This window comes from Capricornis sumatraensis, chromosome 1 (assembly GCF_032405125.1).
Source record: "Capricornis sumatraensis isolate serow.1 chromosome 1, serow.2, whole genome shotgun sequence".
NCBI classification, from domain to species: Eukaryota; Metazoa; Chordata; class Mammalia; order Artiodactyla; family Bovidae; genus Capricornis; species Capricornis sumatraensis.
In genome coordinates this window covers 116,366,408-116,390,753 of record NC_091069.1, presented here as the reverse complement: position 1 = coordinate 116,390,753, position 24,346 = coordinate 116,366,408, and the positions used below count along the sequence as shown (strand labels likewise).

General features: G+C 39.7%; 1 protein-coding gene across 1 annotated transcript in view; it reads right to left on the bottom strand.

Annotated features, from left to right (window-relative positions):
* Positions 1-24,346, bottom strand: part of CYYR1 (cysteine and tyrosine rich 1) — a 116,739-nt gene that overhangs the window by 10,162 nt on the left and 82,231 nt on the right. Inside the window, exon 3 of the mRNA XM_068972414.1 lies at positions 4,341-4,498. Within this exon, the coding sequence (XP_068828515.1) occupies positions 4,341-4,498 (158 nt within the window). The remainder of the gene's footprint in view (positions 1-4,340; positions 4,499-24,346) is intronic.

The window sequence follows — 24,346 nt, the reverse complement described above, 5'->3', positions numbered from 1 at the left end:
ACTTCTTATTTCACTAGATAGATACAATTGGAAGATACAATAGATACAATTGGAAGAGACCATCCTCATATCACCAAATCCTTTGTTGAATACATGAGTCACAATGAAAAAAAATTGTTTATCTATCTATCTACCTATCTAACTTCATCATCAGCATCATCATCCATCTGTCTATCTACCAGGTATCAATCAATCAGTGAATCAATAATCTACCTACCTAACTACCATTAGGGACTCTAAAATGTATTGATACTTCAAATCTCCATTTTCTTGATAGCACTATAATCCCTAGTTTTTCTTTCATTGGCATTTAATTTTTATATCTTTGACAAGCCTTTTTCTTGTGTTTTATCCATATTATTTCTTTTCATATATGTATCATCCAAACCTCCTGTTTAAAAGGAGGTTAACATAATCACTTTTTTTTTTTATACCGAGGTTTGGAAAAGTCATGGAAATTTAAGAGTTGATAAATAATTCTTATTTTCACAATGATGGTTTTTAAAATAGTTGTAATTAAACAAGGCTCAGGATACTCAAGGTGGCAGGAATACAAAACTATTGCAAAAGGTCACTGTGCAACAAAGGGTTCGATGTGGCAGATCGCCTTTCCTTGGTAATCTCCTCCCATTGCAGAGTAATAATGTTCACTGTAGGGTTCCCCACTAAGTACTTTCATCAAGAGATACACTAACCTTGGCTAAATTATTTTCTACTCATTTATGGGGCCTCCCAGCTGTAGGACTATGTCATAACTTGAGTGGTTATTCAATTACCACGGGGTTAATTAATTACTGTGGGTGAAATCATTTTATATATCCACTGAATGAGAGATTTTTGAAAAGCATTCAATACTACTCTGTGTTGTTTCCTGATCCTTTAAGTGAAAGCTTAATTAGTGACTTTATGAAGGAAATGAGAAGTAATCAAGCAAATTATGTTTTTTAAGGCCTAGTCTTTTAACAGTGAAAATGCATCCACCATAAGGCTTATTATGTTTTCTGCATTATTCAGTTCCCAGAACAACGCCATTTACTGAAAAGGCAACATGGTGCTGTGATCTACCAGTATAAATAATGCCACTAGAATAAAGTGTTTAAAAACACATTTCCATGGGTAGAAGAGAAATCTCAGACCCGAGAATGCAAAACATCACATTAAAATATTTTACTTTTTCTAGTCTAATTTTATAAAGAATATTTTTAAATATTTTAAAAATTAATTTTAATGACACTTTTTTTTTGTATCAAGGAAAGCAAATCTGGAATATTATCTACAGGGTGTTTCTCCTCATCTTCTCTTGGTTTAATGTCTCTGTCAGGCTCTCCTCCTCTCTTGGGTTATGGGTTGACCAGTATAAATGGGGAGATTTGAAAAAAAAAACCCCCCTATTTTTTTTATACCATAGTCTTAACATTGTCATATTAACCCTAACCATAATCTCAGTAAATTGGAAAGTTTCAGAATTGTGAATTGCTTTTGTAGTGAGTAAAAGGTATAGTATATTCCAGGGTGGAATTTAAGGTTAACTGTTTAGGTATTAATACAATTAAATCAGATTTGGTCATGATATTCATTCATTCAGCCATATCTACTGAGTGCCTGTTACATGCCAGTTCTGGTCTTGTATGCTTGGGATTGAGACGTAAATAAAATTGACAACAAGGCCTGCCTCATGGAGCTAATGTTCTAGAAAGAGGGGATGAACAATAAATAATAAACATAACCATTAGGTGAATCATATGCTATCTTAGAAGGTTAAATGAAGCCCTCTGGACAAGTAGAGTAAAAGGATGGGTTCATGTGGGAAGTGAGACACCTTACAATCTTAAGGAAGGTGACTGAGGAAGACCTCATTCATAAAATGACCTTTAACAAAGACTTGAATTAAGTAAAGCATTGATGCTTTTGAACTGTGGTGTTGGAGAAGACTCTTAAGGGTCTCTTGGATAGCAAGGAGATCCAACCAGTCCATTCTAAAGGAAATCAGTCCTGAATATTCATTGGAAGGACTGATGCTGAAGGTCCAATACTTTGGCCACCTGATGCGAAGAACTGACTCATTTGAAAAGACCTGATGCTAGGAAAGATTGAAGGTGGAAGGAGAAGGGGATGACAGAGGATGAGATAGTTAGATGGTATCACCGACTCAACAGACATGAGTTTGAGTAAACTCTGGGAGTTGGTGATGGACAGGGAGGCCTGGCGTGCTGTGGTCCATGGGATCGCAGAGTTGGACATGACTGAGGAACTGAACTGAATTAAGTAAGTTCAACCCTAAGATAAGAGTGTGCCCCGTGTGTTCACAGAACAGCAAGAAAAAGTGTGAGTGGAGCCAGGTGGCGAGAGGGAGAAGGAAGTGAAGTCAGAGAAATAAAAGAGAGGAGCCAGTTCAGGCACTGCCTTGAGGGCCCTGGTAAAGAATCGTCGTTTTGGATAAAATGAGAAACCACTGACTTTGACTCTTCCTCTGGGGACATGGGGAGCCACTGAAAGATTCTGAGCAAAGAAGTGATACGATCTGACATTTAATCATCTTAAATGGGTTCAGTCTGCTACTGTGTTTAGAATAGACCCCTGGAGGGCTCGAATGGCTGCTGGGAGAGCAGCCAGGATATCACAGTCATGGAAATGAGAGCTGATGGTGGCTCCCACCAGAGAAGGTATGGTGAGAAGTAGTCATATATACTGTTTACATTCTGAAGGTGGAGCTGAGAAGTTTTCCTGGTAGACTGCATGCAGATGTCAGGGAAAGAGAGGAGTCCAGGATGACGCCAAGGTTTTTGGCCTGAACCGCTTGACGGCTGGCCGTGCCATCAGTTAAGATGGTAAAGGGTGAGTGGAGGAGTCTCTGGTGGGGGGATGATCAGAAGTACAGATTCAGACATGTTACGTTTGAGATCTATCTGTTAGACATCCAAGTGGATGGGTTCAATAGGCAGTGGGATCAAATGAGTGTGAAATTCAGGCAGGTGGTTTAGAATGGAGATACATAACTCTGGGAGGCATTTAACATATAAATGGTCCTTAATACCATGAGGCCAATTGATGCAACTAAAGAAGTAAGTCTGGATACAGGATAGAAGACACAAGAGTGAGACTCGAGGCACTCTAACACGGAGATATTGGAGAAGGGGGAGAACTAACAAAAGACGACAGAGGAAACGATCATGCTGACGTTCATCTGAAATTTGCTCCCTCAAGGTGACTGTGATAGGTAAAAGATTAAGGAAGGAGAGACATTATCAGGGAATTGATACACGGGGCAGACCAGACGTAGAAACTACCTTCTTCCTTTGCTGTAAGGGGTAGAGAGAGGACATGAGTGTATGAAAAGTGAAAGTGAAGTCGCTCAGTCATGTCAGACTCTTTCAGACCTCATGGACTGTAGCCCACCAGGCTCCTCCATTCATGGGATTTTCCAGGCAATAGTACTGGAGTGGTCTGACATTTCCTTCTCCAGGGGATCTTCCTGACCCAGGGATTGAACCCAGGTCTCCCACATTGAGGGCAGACTCTTTACCATCTAAGCCACTAGGGAATCCCTATATGCTTGTGTGTGTGTGTGTGTGTGTGTATGTCTAAATATATATATGTATATATATTTAAGTGAAAGTCACTCAGTTATGTTCGACTCTTTGGGCCCTATGGACTGGGGCCCGTCAGTCTCCTCTGTCCATGGAATTCTCCAGGCAAGAATACTGGAGCGGGTAGCCTATCCCTTGTCCAGGGGGTCTTCCCAACTCAGGGATCAAACTGGGGTCTCCTACATTGCAGGCAGATTCTTTACCAGCTGAGCTATCTACATATAGACTTAAAAATACTATATTGACTTAAAAATCAAAGCGAAACACAGCACTTTGTTTATGGATTCATATGCGTACAATATATTCATATATGGAATTTCTGGAAGATTCTCAACAAATACTTGTAAATTACTAAAAATTATGTTTTCTCTTTGTTGGTAATTTTAGTGTTATGTTAAAACCATTTTCTTGCATAAAGAGGACACATAAAAACTTTCTTCAGTACTTACTCACTGGTAGATAGACACAGCAGGTGTGAACTGGCTATTTCTCTTAACTACGGCAGGTTGGCAATTGTAGTCAATAAGGCAACCATTGAACATATGAATATCTTCAAATAGGAGGCAGATATTATAATGCAGATCTAAGTAACCTCCACGGAAAGTCAGAGCTTCAATCTACATTAACTAAGAAACATCCTACATACTTGGGGATTGTTCCAGTGAGAATCTTTAATGATTCTTCTCTCCCAGAACCAGAGCATAACTAACAAATCTGACTCCTCCTTCAGAATGAGTAAGCAGTATTGCTTACCAGGGTAAGAGGAGATGGCATTGATGTGGGTGGTCCTGATGACACCCACCCGGGTCCCACGGTTGTTTTTCATGCACATGCAGATACATATGGCAATTCCAGCAATGACCCCCATGATGAACACGATTCCAAATACTATGCCAGCAATTGCTGTGCCCCTAAAAAAGAAAAGCAAAATTACATTTTTTTTTAAAGACTCATAGGGATTCCTCAGCCTTTCAAATACAGTTCCATGACTATACGACAAGTGCCCTTTTAGAAACGTTCTTAAGAATAATGTTAAAAAAAAAAACTCAAGTTTTTCAGTTCTTAAAATCATTCCATAAATTAATAATTTCCTTTCTAGCATTTTCTCTGCTTCTCTTTCTGGAAACCTATTCTGAAATAAGCCTCTTAGTCTCCTGGATAACTTCTCTAATTTTTCTTATCCCTATTTTCTTGAACTACTTTGTGGGGAATTTCATGACTTTATCTTCTAAAATCTTACTGAATTCTAGAATTTCAGCAATCATATTTTTATTTTCCAGGTGCTCTATCTTATCCTTTATGTCACTTCCTTTTTTTCATAGTGTCCTTTTTTGCTTTTATGGATGCAATTTCTTCTATTAATCTCTAATGTACTCATGATAATATATTCTTTGAGACTATTTTTTCCTATTTCCTCTGTCCTGTCTAGGCTCCTTTTTATTGATTGTTCACTTGGATCTGTTTGCGTTTGACATTTTCCTTAAATGTCTACTGTGGTTGTTGTTCAGTCACTAAGTTGTGTCTGACTTTTTGGAACCCCATGGACTGCAGCACGCCAGGCTCTTCTGTCCTCCAATATCTGCCAGAGCTTGCTCAATGACTCCTGAATCTACTCCTATGTTAAAATTTGTGGGTTGGAAGTTCAGCGTGCAAAGTCAGTACTGGACAGATGAACCCCACAGTAGGGGATCAACTGAGGTCAGTTCTCATGTTTTGTTTTTCTTCTGGTTTGTAGATTTTACTCTTTAAAAGGATCCTCCAGTTTCATATTTGGGGAACATGAACTGGGCTGGCTGCCAGTTGCCTGGAGCCTAGAGTTTTATCCATAAGAGTATGAACTTTAAAAAAATCCTCAGGCTTTCATCTCAGAGACTCGGTCTCATTCTGCTGTGATGGGGAAGGCTTTCAGGATAGGTCTTCAGAAACAAAATCTTGTGTTTTAAAAGCATGACTTCTAAAGCCAGACTGCCATGGTTCCAACTGTAGCCTTGGGTAACCTTGGGCAAGCTGCTCAATGCCCCAGTTTGCTTATTAATGAAATAAAGGTCAGCTTGGTGCTTTTCTGACTCTCCTCTCAAATTCAGTGTCATGAAATAATTGTGCTCCTGGACTCATTGGTCACATCAATAAAGTCCTATTCTCAAGTGCTATATAAACAGCTATCCTGTACTTTTCTAAGACAGGTCCATGATCTCCCATCCCAAGTCCTTGGGATTAGATGTGTTCATGAGCCAGGAATGTTCAGATTTTGGAAAGGGAATATACATATACTGTATATTGTATGATACTCCCACAGCCAGCATCTGGGGCATAACACATGAACATTTCTGAATATTAACACTTGGATTACATGGAAGCTATAAAAAAAATCCCAGGTTCATTCAGGTCCAGGCTTGACACCAGTTGTATTGTATAAAACCTTTACTTTTCAGGTTCTTTTTTTTTTTTTTTAAGGATTTCAGAATTGCAGATAAGGAACTGTGGACCTATCTGTCTGTACGCTTTGCAGTAGATATCTTCTCTTTATGACTTTCCCCCACTCACTTAAAATAAAAAAAACTGAATACTCCATTATGCATTCCAATAGACTCCTTTAAAGTATTCTTACATAATTTTAACTTTGTTAGTAAATTATGAAAGTAGAACATGAGATATTTGGATGGGCTATTAGCAATTAAAGAATGACAGAGTCTAGCAGTTCAGTAAATAAATCCTTTCAAGGAAAAAGATTTATCAAAGGAGATAACATGAAATTTAAAAAAAAAGTGATCTGGAAACCTCTTTTTCACTGTGATTTTTAGGTCTAAATAAGATTAAATTGGAGGGCTTAATTTATGTCCTAGAAATAATCAATGGCCCAATTATTTAGGCATAGAGTTTCTAAAGTGTGTGCTATGGAAGCTAAGATATCAAATCAAGGCATATTTATATTCATTAATTCCTCTTTAAATAGAAAAAAAGTAGAAAATCAGTCACATTTTATTTTCTTGTCAGCAGCTCCAGCAAAAGTGCCTGCTCTTAAGGTCAATAGTGAGGTTGCAATTAATGTGTTAAGAGGTTTTTTGATTAAATCATGATTTTCATGTCCTTGATACTTTGATACCCATTAGCAATTATAAATTAGTTATTTAAAACATGGCAAGCATAAAATTTATGGCATTATTTACTCAGTTATTAATTAAAAAAAATAAACAGTAACCTTCCAGTATATAAAATATTTGGTTTAGTCATCTTTTGGAAAGAGAGTTTATTAAGTTGAGAAATTTGACATCATAAAATCCTTGAAAAAATTTAGGGAATGTATTTTTTTAAAAGAAAGCATTACAGGGTTTGCATATTTTTTCTTTTCTAAACCTCTAATTTGAAATAATTATAGATTCCCAGGAAGTTGCAAAAGTCATGCAGAGAGGTCATGTGTATCCTTCACCTAGTTTTCCCCAAAGGTTACATCTTAGGTAGTCAAAGTGAAAAGTGCAAGTCGCTTAGTTGTGTAGCCCACCAGGCTTTTCTATCCATGGAATTCACCAGGACAGAATACTGGAGTGGGTCACCAGGACAGAATACTGGAGTGGGTCACCATTCCCTTCTCCAGGGGATCTTCCCAACCCAGGGATCAAACTCAAGTCTCCGGCATTGCAGGGGGATTCTTTACCCTCTGAGCCACCAGGAAAGCCCTAGATAGCCAAAGTACCACATTAAAACTAGAAAATTGCAATTGGTATAAAGTGTGTGTAGGGCTTTCCTGGTAGCTCAGCTGGTAAAGAATCTGCCTGCAATACAGGAGATCCTGGTTCAATTCCTGGTTTGGGAAGATCCCCTGGAGAAGGGATAGGCTACCCACTCCAGTATCCTTGGGCTTCCCTGGTGGCTCAGCTGGTAAAGAATCCGCCTGCAATGTGGGAGACCTGGATTAGATCCCTGGGTTGGAAAGATCCCCTAGAGAAGGGAACAGCTACCCACTCCAGTATTCTGGCCTGGAGAATTCCATGGACTGTATAATCCATGGGGTCACAAAGAGTTGAACATGACTGAGTGACTTTCACTTTCATGGTTGGTTCTATATCATTTTAATACATGCATAGATTTATGCAACCAATTCAGCAAGTAAGGTGCTCTTCCATTACCGCAAAATATTTCCTTGTGCTCCTTCTTTATAGGCATACACACACCTACCACCATCAATAACCCCTACCACTAATCTGTTCTCTGTTTCTATAATTTGGCCATTTCAAGAGTGTTATACAAATGGAATCACATAGCATGTGACTTTCTAAAATGGTCTTTTCTTCACTGAGCGTGATGTCCTTGGAAGCCATCTTGACTTTCATGTATAGCAATACATTCGTTTCTATCACTGTGTAATATTCCGTAGTATACCTATAAGCCAGTTCATTAAGCCATCACTTATTATAGGACAGTTTGGTTATTTCTAGTTTTGCCTTTTCCATTTATAAAACTGCTATGAACAATTACGTACTGGTTTTTATGTGGACATAAGTATTCATTTCTCCAGAATAAATGCTCGCAAGTAGGACTGCTAGGACATACAAGCATATATTCTATCTTAAAAGAAACTGCCAAACGATTTTCCAGAGTGACAGTACTATTTTACATTCCCACTAGCAGTTGTAGGAGAGATCCAGTTTCTATACATCCTTGCCAGCATTTGGCATTGCCATTATTTTTTATTTTAGCTATTTTAACAGGTGTGCTGTGGTATCTCATTGTGACCTTAATTTACATTTCCCTTTAGTTAGTGAAGCTAAACATTTTTTAATGAACAGATGTGCCATCTCTATATCTTCTTCAGTGAAATGTTTCCTACCTTTTGTTCATGTTCTTATTGGATTGTTTATGTTTTTACTGTTGAATTTTTGAGAGTTCTTTGGATATTCTGGATATGAGTCCCTTCTCAGATAAGTAAGTTGTAAGTAGTCTCTCCCAGCTTGCAGCTTGTGTTTTCCTCCTCTTTATAGAGTCTTTGGCAAAAGTGAGAGTTTTGCATTTGAATGAAGTCCAACTTATCAATTTTTTTCTTTTATGAACTGTGTTTTATGTTTTATTGTCATGTCTAAGAACTCTTCTTCAAGCCCTAGTTTCTGAAGATTTTCTCTTAGGTTTCATTATAGTTTTATGTTTGATGTTTAAATCTATGATCTATTTTGACTTAATCTTGTATGTGGTATCAGATTTAGATTGAGCTTCATTCATTTTGCCCATTGATATCCAACTACTCTGGCGCATTTATCGGAGACACTGTCCTTCTTCCATTGTACTGCTTTTGCAGCTTTGTCAAAAACCAGTTGGCCTCGCTCTTTGGGTGTGTTTTTGGGCCCTGTATGTTTTCTTGTTGCGGTGTCTGGGTGTTTTATAAACGTCGATTAGATTTTGTTGGTTGATGATATTGTTCAGTTCTTCCATATCCTTGTTAATCAATTCTATATCCTTGTTTCTGTCTAGTTCTACTGATTGTTGGTGAAGGATGTGGAAGTTTCCAACTATAATTTTGGGTTTCTGTGTTTCTCTTTGATGTGTTTTGCTCCATACATTTTGCAGCTTTTCTGTTCTGTCTAGACTTCACACTTGACCTTTCCTGATATGCACTTGGGTGGAGTGTTTGTTTTTTTTTTTCCCCTTATGGTGTTTGGCTATAGTTAAATTAGTCCAGTTGTTACTGTCTACGAATTTCCTGTTTTGCTAGACTGTTTCTTTCTGGGTCCTCTGACTGAAGAGATCAGGCTTTTGTTGGGGTTTTTATTATCTGCTTTCATTGGTATCTATGGGCTGTCAGGTTCTTTACCTATAAACCTGGGAGAAATGAGGCAAAAAGAAAACCCAGGGAGCTCACTATTGTGTTGGTCTTCAGCCCATGGGGTTCCTGGCTGCTCTGCCTTCTTTTCTTCATCTTTCAGAATTTTCTTGTTTGTTTTATATGTAACATCAAGGGTTTTAAAGTACTCAGCGGGAGGAATAAGGAAATGTGCATCTACTCTTAAAAAAAACAAAATATTGCAATATATGGTATTGTTTAAAACTGTAAAGTGATTTTTTAAAGTACAATATAAAAACATCCTTATGGAAGAGATTAAAAACAGATGAATATCCTTAAAAACATAGTTTTCAATATTACTTGGGTTTTTAGGGAAAAACTGTCATTTTATATCCTATGATTTTGAGCTTTTCCTATACATATTAAAACTGGTCTGAAATCTTTAATACACAAATTAAGCTAAACTTTTGCACTTGGTCACTGAGTCACATTTGATGCTTTTTGATCCTTTGACTGCAGCATTCCAAGTCTCCTCTGTCCATGGGATTCTCCACGCAAGAATACTGGAGTGGGGTGCCATTTCTTCCTCCAGGGGATCTTCCTGACCCAGGGATCAAACCCTTGTCTCCTGTGTCTCTTGCATTGCAGGCAGATTCTTTACCTGCTGAGCCATAAGGGAAGCCCCTAACCTTACCCACACTTGTTAAACTATTAGGGACTAATCCACAAAATTCTTTCTTTGTAATGAAAGTATTTCCTAACCTGTTAATCCCTTATTCAGATCAGACCTGAAAGGGCATTTTTCTTGGGAAAAGAAAGAAATATAACTTCTTTTTGGTGTCGTTCTTTTTAATTGATGACTTTTTGGATTATAAAGCATAATCCATCTAAATACTTATATATGCAAAGAGAAATTTCTATTTTCAGGGGACTACTGCAACACCTTTTATGAATTTTGCAAGTTCACAAGTAGTTATGCTTTCGTGCTTTTCATAATTTCACACGAGCTCGGTACTAAACAAAAGCATTTAGTTCAGCAGGCAAAATATCAAAGGTTTGTGAACAAATTCTTTTAAACATTCATTATAGTTATTTATTATAGCAAATGACTTCTTTACTCAATTTAGTCTAAGGGAAGGTGAACTATGGCCATGGACCAAATGGGGCCCACTGGTTGCTTCAGTAAATAAAGTTTGATTGGAACAAAGCCAAATCATTTGTTGACCTGTTGTTTGACTGTTTTGATGCTAGAATGGCAAAGCAGAGCAGTTGTGACAGAGACCACATGGGCACAAAGCCTAAAATATTTACCATCCTGTGCTTTATAGAATAAGTGTACTGAGCTCTGATTTAATTCACTTGTGAATAAATTGATGCTGCCTTTCCCTAGATGATGTTTTCTGAAACATGCCAGTAACAAAATGGTAGCAAAGCAAGCATCAACATAGCCAAGACAATTTGTACTGAAAAGTGAAAGTGTTAGACTCTTTTCGACCCCATGGACTGTAGCCCGCCAGGCTCCTCTGTCCATGGAATTCTCCAGGCAAGAATATTGGAGTGGGTTGCCATTCCCTTCTCCAGGGGATCTTCCCAACCCAGGGACTGAACCTGAGTCTTTCCCATTACAGGCAGCTTCTTTACTGTCTGAGCCACCAGGGAAGCCTCATTTCACCACAGAGCATGAGTGGTGACGACTAACACTGTGGTGTAATAAATAAAAAATAAACACTTGGTCTTTGTCCCAGGCTCTTGACACACAGTTTTTAAAACCTTTAGAATCTCCGAAGTGACTAAAGTGTCTTTTGTATGCTAAAGAGATGCCTGGTGGCCCCTAGAAACCTTAAACAGGGGGTCTGGTCTCCAGAAAGACCAAAGCATAATTAGAGGGTTGGAACTTTCAGTCCCACTTCTGACCTCCAGAGAAGGGATGACAGGCTAGACTAGATTGAGTTAATCACCAGTGGTAAATAATGTTTTTTTCTTTTTGAATTAATTTTTATTGGAGCATAGCTGCTTTACAATGTTGTGTTAATTTCTTCTGTAAAGCAAAATTAATCAGCTATACATATACATGCATCCCCTCCCTTTTGGACTTACAGTCCAGGTCACCACAGTGAACTAAGTCGAGTTCCCTGTGCTATACATCAGTTATCTATTTTTAAAATAGTATCAATAGTGTATATGTGTTGATCCCAGTCTCTCAATTCCTTCCACCCTCTCTTTCCCACTTGGTACCTATATGCTTGTTCTCCATGTCTGTGTCTCTATTTCTCTTTTTCAAATAGGATCATCTATACCATTTTCTAGATTCCACATATATGCATTAGTACCCAACATTTGTTTTTCTGAGTTACTTCACTCTGTATGACACTCTCTAGGTCCATCCACGTCTCTACAAATGACTGGAGAAGACCCTTGAGAGTCCTTGGACTTCAAGGAGATCAAACCAGTCCATCCTAAAGGAAAGCAACCCTCAATATTCAATGGAAGGACTGATGCTGAAGCTGAAGCTCCAGTACTTTGGCCACCTGATTCGAAAGCCAACACACTGAAAAGACCCTGATGCTGTGAAAGACTGAGGGCAAGAGGAGAAGGGGAAAGAGGATGAGACAGTTGGATGGCATCATTGACTCAATGAAAATGAGTCTGAGCAAACTCCAGGCGATAGTGAAGGACAGGGAAGCCTGGCATGCTGCATGCAGTCCATGGGACTGCAAAGAGTCTAATAGGACTGAGTGACTGAACAACAACAGCGTCATCAATCGTGCCCACAAAGGAAACCTCCATTAAAACCCCCTTTTTCATGGGGGCTCAGAGAGCTTCCAGGTTGGTGAACACATCATGGTGCTGGGACGGTGGTGGGCCTGAAGAGGGCACAGCAGCTCTGTGAGTCCACTTCCCCTCTCCCAATGCTTTGCTCTATGCATGCTGCCCTTTGACTGTTCATGAGTTGTATCCTTTATCATCAACTGGTAATAAAAGGCAAGTAAAGCATTTCCCTAAGTCCTATGACTTGTTCTAACAGTCAGATCTGAAGGAGGGGGCTGTGGGGATCCCTGACTTTGTAGTCAAGTTGGGTGGAAGTGTGAGTAACTTGGGGAACTCAACACTTTCGACTGACATCTGCAAGGAGGGCAATCTGATGAGACTGCTGGGTGGTGTGTGTCAGAATTAAATAGAATTGTAAGACCCCCCGCCCCCAGTTAATATGAGTATTAGTTGGTGTCAAGAGGAAAGACATCCCACAAGCTTTCTTCTCTGTTCTCCAAAAATCTTTGCAGATGAATATAAGTATCAGTGTGTATTGTTTAGCTCCATGGATGATTTTTGACCCTTTGCTGACAATGGAAAATTTTTGAAGAAAATTATTGATTGAAATGTGTACCAAAATGAGACTTTATAATCAAGATAGTAAATGTACTTGTAGTGGCTCTGATGAACTGGGAGATGGGAGTTTTTAACAAGGCTCAGAGTTAATATATTTTATTCCACAGATAGCTTTTCGTAAGTAAAAAGGATACTGATAATGTTGTGATTGTTACAATAATATTTACAACACATTTAAACCTCAGTACCACTATACAGCAACTTAAAAATACATATATCTTGATGCGGTTTTACTATTAATGTTTAAGGCAAATAGTAAATATGAAAAGAATGCCATTAGATTATTTCTCTTCTTTCTCTGACATGACCAATTTACAAATTCACTTTATAAAATACCATAATGTAGAAGACTTATGAATATTCCACACAATAATTTAATTACATCAGTCCCTATTAAATAGGGGCTTCCCTGGTGACTTGGGGCTTTCCTGATAGCTCAGTTCGTAAAGAATCGGCCTGTGATGCAAGAGACCCTGGTTCAATTCCTGGGTCGGGAAGATCTGCTGGAGAAGGGATAGGCTACCCATTCTAGTATTCTTGGGCTTCCCTAGTGGCTCAGCTGGTAAAGAATCCGCCTTCAATGCAGGAGACCTGGGTTCAATCCCTGGATTGGGCAGATCCCCTGGAGAAGGGAAAGGCTACCCACTCCAGTATTCTGGCCTGGAGAATTCCATGGACTGTCGTCCATGGGGTCACAAAGAGTTGGACAGTACTGAGTGACTTTCACCTTCACTTTCACTTCCCTGGTGGCTCAGATGGTAAAGAATCTGCTTGCAGTGCGGGAGACCCGGGTTCCATGCAATGCGGGCTACAGGACACGACTGGGAGGACCAGTCTCTCAATTGTGTCCACTCTTTGTGATCCGATTGACTGTAGCCTGCTAGCCTCCTCTGACCATGGAATTCTCCAGGCAAGGATTACTGTAGTGGGTTGCCATTCCCATCTCCACAGGTTTTCCCAAACTAGGGATCAAATCCGGGTTTCCTGCATTGCAGGCAGATTCTTCATCGTCTGAGCCACCAGGGAAACCAACTAACTCGTGTCACGTCCTATTAAATAGAAAAAAAAAGAAAAAGAAAAAAAAAAGCCACAGAGATATTTGATGCCTGTAAAAGATGCAGGCAGAATTATAGAATATTTCTATTAGGAGAAACTTTTCAAATGAACCTAAGAGATTTTAAGAAGTACGTTAAGTGAGAGAGAAAACTTTTAGAAGAGATTTCTCTGGAATAACTACAATTTCAAAAGAATAAACTTCAGTTAATTTCCTATTATAATGAAAAATAAGTCATAAATGCAGCAAAAGCCTTTTATCTTTCTATTAAAGAAGGAAATATTAAATAATCCTGTTTATTTATAATAATCCGTAAGTGATTAATTTGCTTTTTGTTTTTTTAGTTACTAAGTCATGTCTGACTCTTTGCCACCATATGGACTATAGCCCACAAGGCTTCTCTGTCCATGGGATTTCCCAGGCGAGAATATTGGAGCAAGTTGCCATTCCTTTCTCTGGGGGATCTTCCTGACCCAGGGGTCAAACCAGTATCTCCTGCAATGGCAGGTGGATTCTTTAGCACTGAGCCACCAGGGAACTAATGCACAAAGTGATTAATTAAATTATGAAAAAAAAATCATTCCAACTCTGGGCTGAAAGTAAAAAGCACACATGAGAAGGATAAGACTTGGTAAAATTTTTCTTCTGACTCATTTATTTGCTTGATAGTTACCCTTTTGGCCAGTGCATTAAAATATGTCATCATTTTCAGGCTCAACATCTTCAAAACTCATATTTAATTTTACTTCTATCTGCAGTTTGTAAGGCATATAACTTCAGCAAGACTTGCTTAATTTAAAAATGTACATTTTCTTCCTTGTTGCTTTGATAATCAATATAGAAAAGTAAGAATAGAAAAACAAGCTCAATTGAGTATGGTTTTCAATATGAAGAGTATTTAGTTCTGTCCCTTTTATTTAAAACAATAAGACTCCAGAACTAAATATATCTATATCTGTATCTATTATCTACATATACCTATACATGTAAAATAAGATGACTATAATTTCAGTAAGTTATTGCTAAATACTGTTACAATTCAATGTATAAAATGCTTATGAAGAGCAGAAACATCAATCTATATGATTTTCCCAATAAGTCCATATTACTTGCAAAAAAAAAATCCTGTAAAATTCAGACATGACGCAGATATTTATGTTGCCTTTTTTTCCCCATTGTAATCCCTCTCTCTAATAACATCATTCAACTAATCCTCTTTCTTGGGGTTTTACAGGTAACTTCTCTGTTGTCCTCAGAATAATAAAATTAGAAACTAATTTTTCCCCCTAAATGTTTAAATTCACTTCATTTAGTGTCTCAGTCCCTGTGGTAGACAACTGTCTATCTCAATATCTATTCTCTACATTTTCCTTGGTAAAAAAACTCTTGATGTAAGTTAACTGGGTACATGCTGAAGTAAATACTTTTTTTTTCTAGATACTCTTAAAAATACTCTTTTTATGTGGTAAAGTTCTGGAAAAACGTAATTTTGTGAAATCACACAAGAAACCTCCTTAGAGATGGCTAGGTTGGATTTTTTGCCCCTTCTTCCTTATCTTGTTTTCTGTCACGTGGGTGTGACGGCTGAGTTCTAGTCTCCACTTAGGGCCATGAGGCTAGTTCACCTAGAGATGGGGGAGGTATGAACTTGATGAAGAAGGCATCTCTAATAACTACACGAAGATGTTATATCACTCCCAATTGCCTATCTCTAGATTTCCCTTACATGAGACAGAAGCAAACGATTTAAAAACATTTATTAAAACCTCTCTTATTTTAAAGTGTGTGTGTGTGAGAGAGAGATATACTACTTGACCTAATCTTACCTAATACTACTCCTTTGCCACAATAAGCTCATCGGGTAAACAAAAAGAAATACATAATGTGCAAATAGCAGTTCCTAGGAGCACACAGGCACTCTGAGATCGCTAGGAAAATGTTCCATAAAACCACACCAGAACCAAGAACGCAAGAGCCTGCATTCCCTTCCACTAAGATGAGATTATTCATCTTCTGTCTTATGTAGAATTAAACTTTTAGAATCCCTTCAATTGACTACATGTCAAAGATATATACAAAATGAGAATAAAAAATGGTCTTGGATGTGTTGTGAATGGTAGGGTGACCTGCATGATCTCTTGATTTGATTGATGAGGAAAGCAATAATAACTCAGATCAAAAAGTACCCTTTGAGAATTGTTTGGTTTGCGTTTATGTCCACTGATCAAATTTTCTGAACAAGTGCCCAATTCCTATGTTTGATTTGTAAAGTGAGTCCAGTGAAGACCAAATCCACATAATAAAATAATATTAATAATATCAATTAATTATTTGACCACATATATATGATCGTATATGAACATATTGGGCTTCCCAGGTGGCACTAGTGGTAAAGAATCCGCCTGCCAATGCAGGAGACTCAGGTTTGATCCCTAGGTTGGAAAGATTCCTGGAGGAGGAAATGGCAACCCACTCCAGCATTCTCGCCAGGAGAATCCCAAGGACAGAGGAGCCTGGTGGGCTAGAGTCCATGGGATTACAAAAGAGTCAGACATGACTGAGCATATGAACACATGAACATATTTAACTTTAATTTAGAAAAGTAGGAATGTGAGTGAAGAACTACATTACTTGACATATTCTGTATATCATGTACATTCCAAATGCCATTATCTGACTCATTGTCAGTCTAGCTCTGAGACAGCACAGCATAACACATTGTAAGTCAAAATTTAAACACAGTCATTCATAATTACAGGCGTTTCCAGAGCACGTTTGTGCAATATTCACAAGTGTGATTCATTTCATTGTTTATTTAGCAATAATATTTGGAAAAATAGAATTGAAAAAAATAGAATTTCAAGTTGGTTGAAATTTCCAGTCATGGTCTTGAAATGTTTGATTTATTCCTCAGTCATGCCTGCAATTTTATTTTATTTATATCATGAAATGTTTTCTTTAATGTATTACTTAAATATGATTAATTTATTTTAATTGGAGGCTAATTACTTTACAATATTGTAGTGGTTTTTGCTATTCATTGACATGAATCAGCCATGGGTGTACATGTGTCCCCCATCCTGAACCCCCCTCCCACCGCCCTCCCCATCCCATCCCTCAGGGTTGTTCCAGTGCACCCGCTTTGACTGCCCTGTTTCATGCATCGAACTTGGACTGGTGATCTGTTTCACATATGGTAATATACAAGTTTCAATGCTATTCTCTCAAATCAATTAATGTATTACTTTTAAGTGTTTATTTATTTTGGCTGCACTGGATCTTAATTGGTTTGCCTGGGCTGTCTCTAGTTGCAGTGAGTGGGGCTAGGGCACAGGTTTCTCATTTCAGTGGCTCCCCCTGCTGCGGAGCTCAGCCTCTAGGTGCGCGGGTTCCAATAGTTGCGGCTTTCAGGCTCTAGAGCTCAGTAGCTGTGGCGCAAAGACGTAGTTGCTCCCCTGGCATGGGGAATCTTCCGAGACCAGGGATCAAGCCCCTATCCCCTGCATTGGCAAGTGATTATTATCCACTCTGGCACCAGGTAAGGGCCCATGTAATTCTGAGTGCAATTGCTACATAATGAGCAGTCATTGCTTTATTGAGGAAATATACGGGGAGGGAGCAGGAAGGGGGCGGTTCAGGACGGGGAACACGTGTATACCTGCGGTGGATTCATGTTGATGTTTGGCAAAACCAATACAATACTGTAAAGTAATTAGCCTCCAATTAAAATAAATAAATTTATTTTAAAAAAAGCAAGTGTTCCCCCCTGCCCCCCAAAAAAGGAAATATATATATAGGTTATCACCATGTGCTGGGCATCACTATTATGGGTGCCAGGATGCAAAATTGAGTGCAGATACATGGTATCTGCCTCCAAGGATTTAGAAGCACTATGGGATAGTAAACAAAAAGAGAGATTTTGATGAAAACCTACTGTATGGCTACAGTAACTCTACTCAATGCTCTGTGGTGCTCTAAATGAGAAGGAAATCCCAAAAAAGAGGGGATGATTCACTTTGCTATATAGCAGAAACTCACACAACATTGTAAAGCAATGTACTCCAATCAAAATTAATTTAAAAAAGAGAGAGATTTTGAAGGTCAACTATCTCCAGGCATAGAAGACTAAAGACAATAAAATAATCAAAGAATTTGATCATACTCAGCAAAAGAGAACTGTTCTTTTTTTTAAAATGAATACAATCAACTCAAGAGAATAGTAATGATTTCTTACTACTTCTTAGTTGCATGTAAGAGTTTTATTTTGACCCAGAGGATGCTTTTGTGAAATAAAAGCCAACTCACTGTTTTGCAGATGACAAAATCAAATCCTTGAGAGTCAAAAGTAACTACCTTCTAGCTAGTTTTGCTGTAAGGAACAAAGCCAAGCAGTCCTAATTTCCATCCCAGAGCTCTTTATATGGCAGTGGACTGCCTTGCTCTTGTTCTTTCAACCACTCCCCACAGGTTTATGGAGTCTCTCTGCTGTGCCAGATACTCGCATGAAAAATAGACAGATGAAGAGGAACAAAGTCTCCTTAGGAAGCAAAGAAGAGGGGAGAAGAGATTCCTGGAATATCTGGTAAATGGGAGCCCTGAGACCTGATGACTGATTGAGCATTAGTCTCAGTCATGTCCGACTCTTTGCGACCCGCCAGGCTCCTCTGTCCCCAGGCAAGAATACTGGAGTGGGTTGCCATTTCCTTTTCCAAGAGATCTTCCTGACCTGGGGATCAAACCTGGGTCTCCTGCACTGCAGGCAGATTCTTTACCGTCTGAGCCACTGGGGAAGCCCGATGACGGATTGAATCGGGTGGTACATGAGGGACAAGAGTGTGGAGCACTTCCCATGCGGATGGCTGCCCCTTGCTGTACCACATACACTTCATAAAGATGTCTTGAAGTGAAGAATATATAAGACATGCAGCCATAAACCAGATTTAAGTAGACACAGCCACTGCTCACAGGTTTCCTTGCCTTCTGCCTGCTAAACCTAACAGAGCTTGATGATGTAATGGACCACAGGGCCATGAGCCCATGTGCCACCAAATGCAGTATTTTCACAGGTGGCTCTGCCAACTGCTAGACTATACACATTACAAGGCACCCAGCCCACCCAAACACCTGTGGTCCTCTTTGCAGATCCTAGCAAGTCCTCATCCTCGGCTGAGACGAACCTGTGACTGAGCACCATCTGCTGGGGTGGTCTCCATTCTAGGCCTGCCAGGGATTTGCTCAGTTCTGACATTTATTATCTGCACACAGCTCCCACAGCTCAGGGCTGCCCAGGCCCCAAGACAGGCTGCCTGCTCTCATCTCTCTGGAAGTCTTGTTCACAATCTCACCTGCACCAGCCTAATGTGGTAGATCAGAGCTGTCCCACTTTGCTTCTTTAAAGGATCTAGCCTCATACTCACTTAAATGATTCTTAAGATCATGCACAAACAATACATCCTCATCACAGCTTCAGTGGCATTCTCTCTCAATGTAGATGGCTGCCTCTACATAGCTCCATACAGTTTGAGTCTTATGCCATGAGAGGAAAACTGATTTCAACCATGTCTCATTACAGTAAATCTACTATATAAGAACCTTCAAGTTGTGAACTTTCAAAGATGTGGATGGATCATGAGATGCCTAGACATGTAACTCTTCCTGCCTTTTCATTAGATGCCAGTCCCTGTATGAGAGCTGTTGTATGTTAGTTGCTCACTTGTGTCTGACTCTTTGCAATCCCATGGACTGCAAGGCAAGACTTTCCAGGCAAGACTGCAATCCCATGACTTTCCAGGCAAGAATACTGGAGTGAGTTGCCATTATCTTCTCCAGGGGATCTTCCTGACCTAGGGATTGAACCTGCGTCTCCTGCATTGGAAGCCCTGTTACACTGTTCTGTAATTTTCAAGGAACTGTAGTGGAAGATTATAATGTTTTCTTTATTCTCTGTGTTTGTTTTTATATATTATTTGTGTGAAAAGTATTATAGTACTGCATAGCCGGCTGTGTTAATTGGGTACCCAGGCTAACTTTGTTGGATTTGCGAACAAACTGGACTTACAAATGTACTCTCAGAACGGAACTCATTCACATGTGGGGGACTTACTGTACAGGAGATCCGGTCCCAGAGGAGGAGGAATGTGACTGGCTCAGGTGGTCCAAGGCCTGGAATACCACAGTAAGGCCAGCTTGAGTGAAATGCCTGTCCTCAGATCTGTTCCATGTAACCAATGCAGAAACACACCACAGAAACAATGCTGTACTTGTTTAGTTGGTCAGTCATGTCCAACTCTTTGCAACCCCACCAGTCTCCTCTGTCCATGGGATTCCCCAGGTAAGAATACTAGAGTGGGTTGCCATTTTCTTCTCCAGGGGATCTTCCTGACCCAGGGAATGAGTCTGCCTCTCCTGCATTGCAGGCAGATTCTTTACAGAGATGGCTAATTCAGAAGCAGTGACAGGAGTTTGGCAGACAATATCAGGGACAATTCACAGGCACAATAACTTTGTAGAGTTGACATTAGGATTCCAAGCCCAAGTTCATGGATGTAAGCTAGGATCATAAAAAAAAATGAAGGACAGACAGAGGCAAATGCCTCCAAATCTCAGTTCTGTTCATCCTTCATCTAAATATATATGTGGTACCACAAAACCAGAAAGATAACTTCAGACAAATACAGAGGTGTGAGACTACAAAGCTTTCTAGTGGCCATCTGTTTTAAAAGACCATATTTCAAAGAATATTTTTTGAGTTATTTATTTATTTATTTGTCTGCATTGGATCTTAGTTGCAGCACATACGATTTTTTTTTTTTTTTTTGGTTGCATGTGGGACTAGTTCCCCAGTCAGGGATTGAACCCAGGCTTCCTGCCTTGGGAGCATGGAGTATTAGCCACTGGGTCATGAGGGAGGTCCCTGAAGAATCTTAAATTATATAACTGTAATCATATTTGTGCATTCCCAACATATGTTGGGAGTTTCAAGGAAGACAGACCCTGAGGAAGACACGTTCACACGCATGTAATTACAACACATGGCACTGACTGCAAATAGGATAAGCATGGAGAAGGTTCTACGACAGCAGAGGATAGCAAATGTGTGAGTGTGTGTGGGTGTGGAGATGGGGTTTGTGAGAGAAGGTTTATCACTGAAAGAAGATGGAGGTGTATATGCATGTTTTTGGAGGGCGGTTCTTGAGGATGGATAGATTCCTGAAGGAGGTAACCCCTCCTGAATCTTAAAGGAAGATGAGGAATTAATAAAAGAGGATTGAGGGGATTAGAGCAGAAGCACATTTGAGATCAGAAAAGCAAAATAAAAGTGTCATAGGGATGGAGGATGCTGTGATGTGGTTAAGGGACCATGAAAAGTTGAGAGCTGCTGAAACAGAAAAGAGGGAGATAAGACAGAAGAATAAGCAGGGGTTTGGGGGGGATATTAGGAGGGTCTTCAATAACACGGTAAAGAACTTGACCTTTTGTACTGAGGATACCGGAAAAACAAGTGAAAAGCTACAGCATGGATCAATCTAAGAGTAATGTGGAGAGTGGACTTGATGGGTACCAGGCTGTACCCAAGAAGTCCTAATGGAAGGCCGTTGTCATCCTCTGGGCAAAACATGGTGAAAGACTGAACTTGACCATGAAAATGGGGCAGAGGTGGGGAGGAGGGAGTTCAAAAACACAGACAATAGAACATAGAAAGTGAAGTTATCAGCGTCTTCAGGTCATCTAATTCTAACTCCTAAAGGACTGTCTAACTTTGTGCTATCCCTAGGCCCCCAAAGCCTTTGGACACTCCCAGCACTTGAAAGTCACAATATCCAGAGGCATCCTTTTCCTTAGTGAATAATTCCTTGTTAGTATGTGACACTTCAGGAGATTTGGTTCACCAGATCTCTTATCTCTCTCACAGAAGGGACCTCTGCAGAGAGAAAGCTCGGAGTTTTCATACGAAAGAAGAGAAGTGTCAGAATCAGAAGATGTCAGAGAGCAGGCGATAAACTGCTCACCCTTGCTGCCTGCTGGTCTCATTTCAACCAAGTGTGTTTTCCAGAGATGTGTATGTTTATGGAAAAGCATATGTACCCTTTAATACTGTATTATATAAACTTTTAGCATACTGAGCATGCATAGATAGGAAGATTGCTTTATTTGTATAATCAGTGAACTCTTAATTGCCCTTCTCTGAAACCAATGTTCTTAAACCTCTGTAAAACATAAATTAAAAGTGTAGTCTTTGAGTTATTCTTAGATTGTTTCTGCAGTCTGATCTTCTGATCCAAGTCTTTGTGCAGTTAGAATCTAACTGGATCAGATGATGCCCCAGGTCCCCTCTAACTCCCCAGTACCACAACTAATTAGCAGAAATTCCACTTTAATTATACAGCTGCTGCAGGTCAAGAAAGGAAACCAGAACAGAGGTGGAAATCGCAACCTAATGAACATGGAAGAAAGATTAGAAGAGAGTTAAACTTCAGTGTGATAATTAATTACAGTCCAAGAAAATGAATATTGGCTCATTGTAATTTAAGCTCTATTTAGGCACACAAATCTCTTCCAAACATCATCTCCATTTCTAAGATGGAAAGAGACTATCTCTTCTCAGTAATCTTATCTCATTTATCATCAATATGAGCAACAGCCTCAAGTCTGTGAAGATGTAAAAATCATCAAGGTAGTATTCAGTATTTTACATAAGTAATTATAACTGTATGTACTCATGCATAGAATCAAGGCAGCTCTTTATTATTTCTACTTTGGAAAGTCAGTTTTACTTCAAAGATCTTGTCAAAAATAGCCATACTATAATACAACAGTTGGTGCGGAAGACACTTGACATGATTTTTTTTTTAAATAGAGAGAATAAAAGATTTAAAAATCATATGGATTCAGTGCAATTTTAGGAGCAGCTATTATAATGTGCTTGGATGTCTCACTGTATTCTCTGACATTTCAATAGGCTAGGATTCTACTCTGACAGCCACGCAACACACAGGGAGGGCATTTTGCCTGATTTGAACCACCAGAGTGGTATAACATCAGTTTGTCTCTTATTTGTATGTCTCTTAAACTAGGCAGATTTCATCCTTTTCTATCTAGCAGCACAATCAAATTGGAAGAGTAGCCCCCCCCAAAATAACAGCTCTGTTACTGGGGAAAAAACTGTTAGCCAACATAAGTTATCTAGTCTAGCAAGATGAGGCAAACAGTAGGTTATTTAAGTAACTTATATTGCCTGTGTGGATGGGCAGAACAGCAAGTAATGAGTCATCAACAAAACGCAAAGATTCTTCTGATCAATTCAATGCAGGTTGAGCAGAGAGGTGGGTCCAACAAGAAGAAACACAGCAATAGAGAACCCCTGGTGGCTCAGCAGTTAAAGAATCCACCTGCCAACGCAGAGGCTGCCTGCAATGCAGGAGGCGTTGGTTCCATCCCTGGGTTGGGAAGATCTTCTGGAGGAGGAAACAGCAACCTGCTCCAGAATTCTTGCCTGGAAAATTCCATGGACAGAGAAGCCTGGAGGGCCACAGTCCATGGGGGTCTCAAGAGCCAGACAGGACTTAGCGACTAACCCACTACACCAATCTTTAGATCTGCAGATCCATCTAGGGCAGATGAGTGCAGGCAGCAGGTTGCTATGGTGATAGTAAGAGTTAACTGCTCCTCCTCTATATTTCCCAGCTTTCCTTGCATCTGGGAAGGGAGGGGCTATGTGACTCATTCTCCCCAACAGAATATTAAAGGAAAAGATGCATTGCCTCCTGTCAAGATCAGCTGATAGCTGGTGTTCCTTCCTTACCACCTTTTATTACTGTAACCAAACTGGACCCTATGGGGCCTTCTGGGGTCAGGCCTTCCTCAATATTCATCTGCTTTAGCTTCTCTCTGAAGCACCTAGATAACAGTCGGTCAGTTCAGTCACTCAGTCGTGTCTGACTCTTTGCGACCCCATGACCACAACAGGCCTCCCTGTCCATCACCAACTCCCGAAGTTTACTCAAACTCATGTCCATTGAGTTGGTGATGCCATCCAACCATCTCATCCTCTGTCATCCCCTTCTCCTCCCGCCTTCAGTCATTCCCAGCATCAGGGTCTTTTCAAATAAGTCAGGTCTTCACATCAGGTGGCCAAAGTATTGGAGTTTCAGCTTCAGCATCAGTCCTTCCAATGAATATTCAGCACTGATTTCCTTTAGGATGGGCTGGTTGGCTCTCCTTGCTCTCCAAGGAGTCTTCTCCAACACCACAGTTCAAAAGCATCAATTCTTCGGTACTCAGCTTTCTTTACAGTACAACTCTCACATCCATACATGACTACTGGAAAAACCATAGCTTTGACTAGATGGACCAATAACAGTATTGGATGGAAATTACCTGAGTTGTTTTGCAGACATGAAACCCCCCCACCAAATGCAATATAAGTAACTTGATGGCAATAAGCACATAGCCCTGTGCATCCGGGAACCTAAGGACAGATCATGTTAACCTCTCAGACACCACCCTGTTCCCTCCTATCAATACAAGAATTGTGCAGGTCTGATCAGG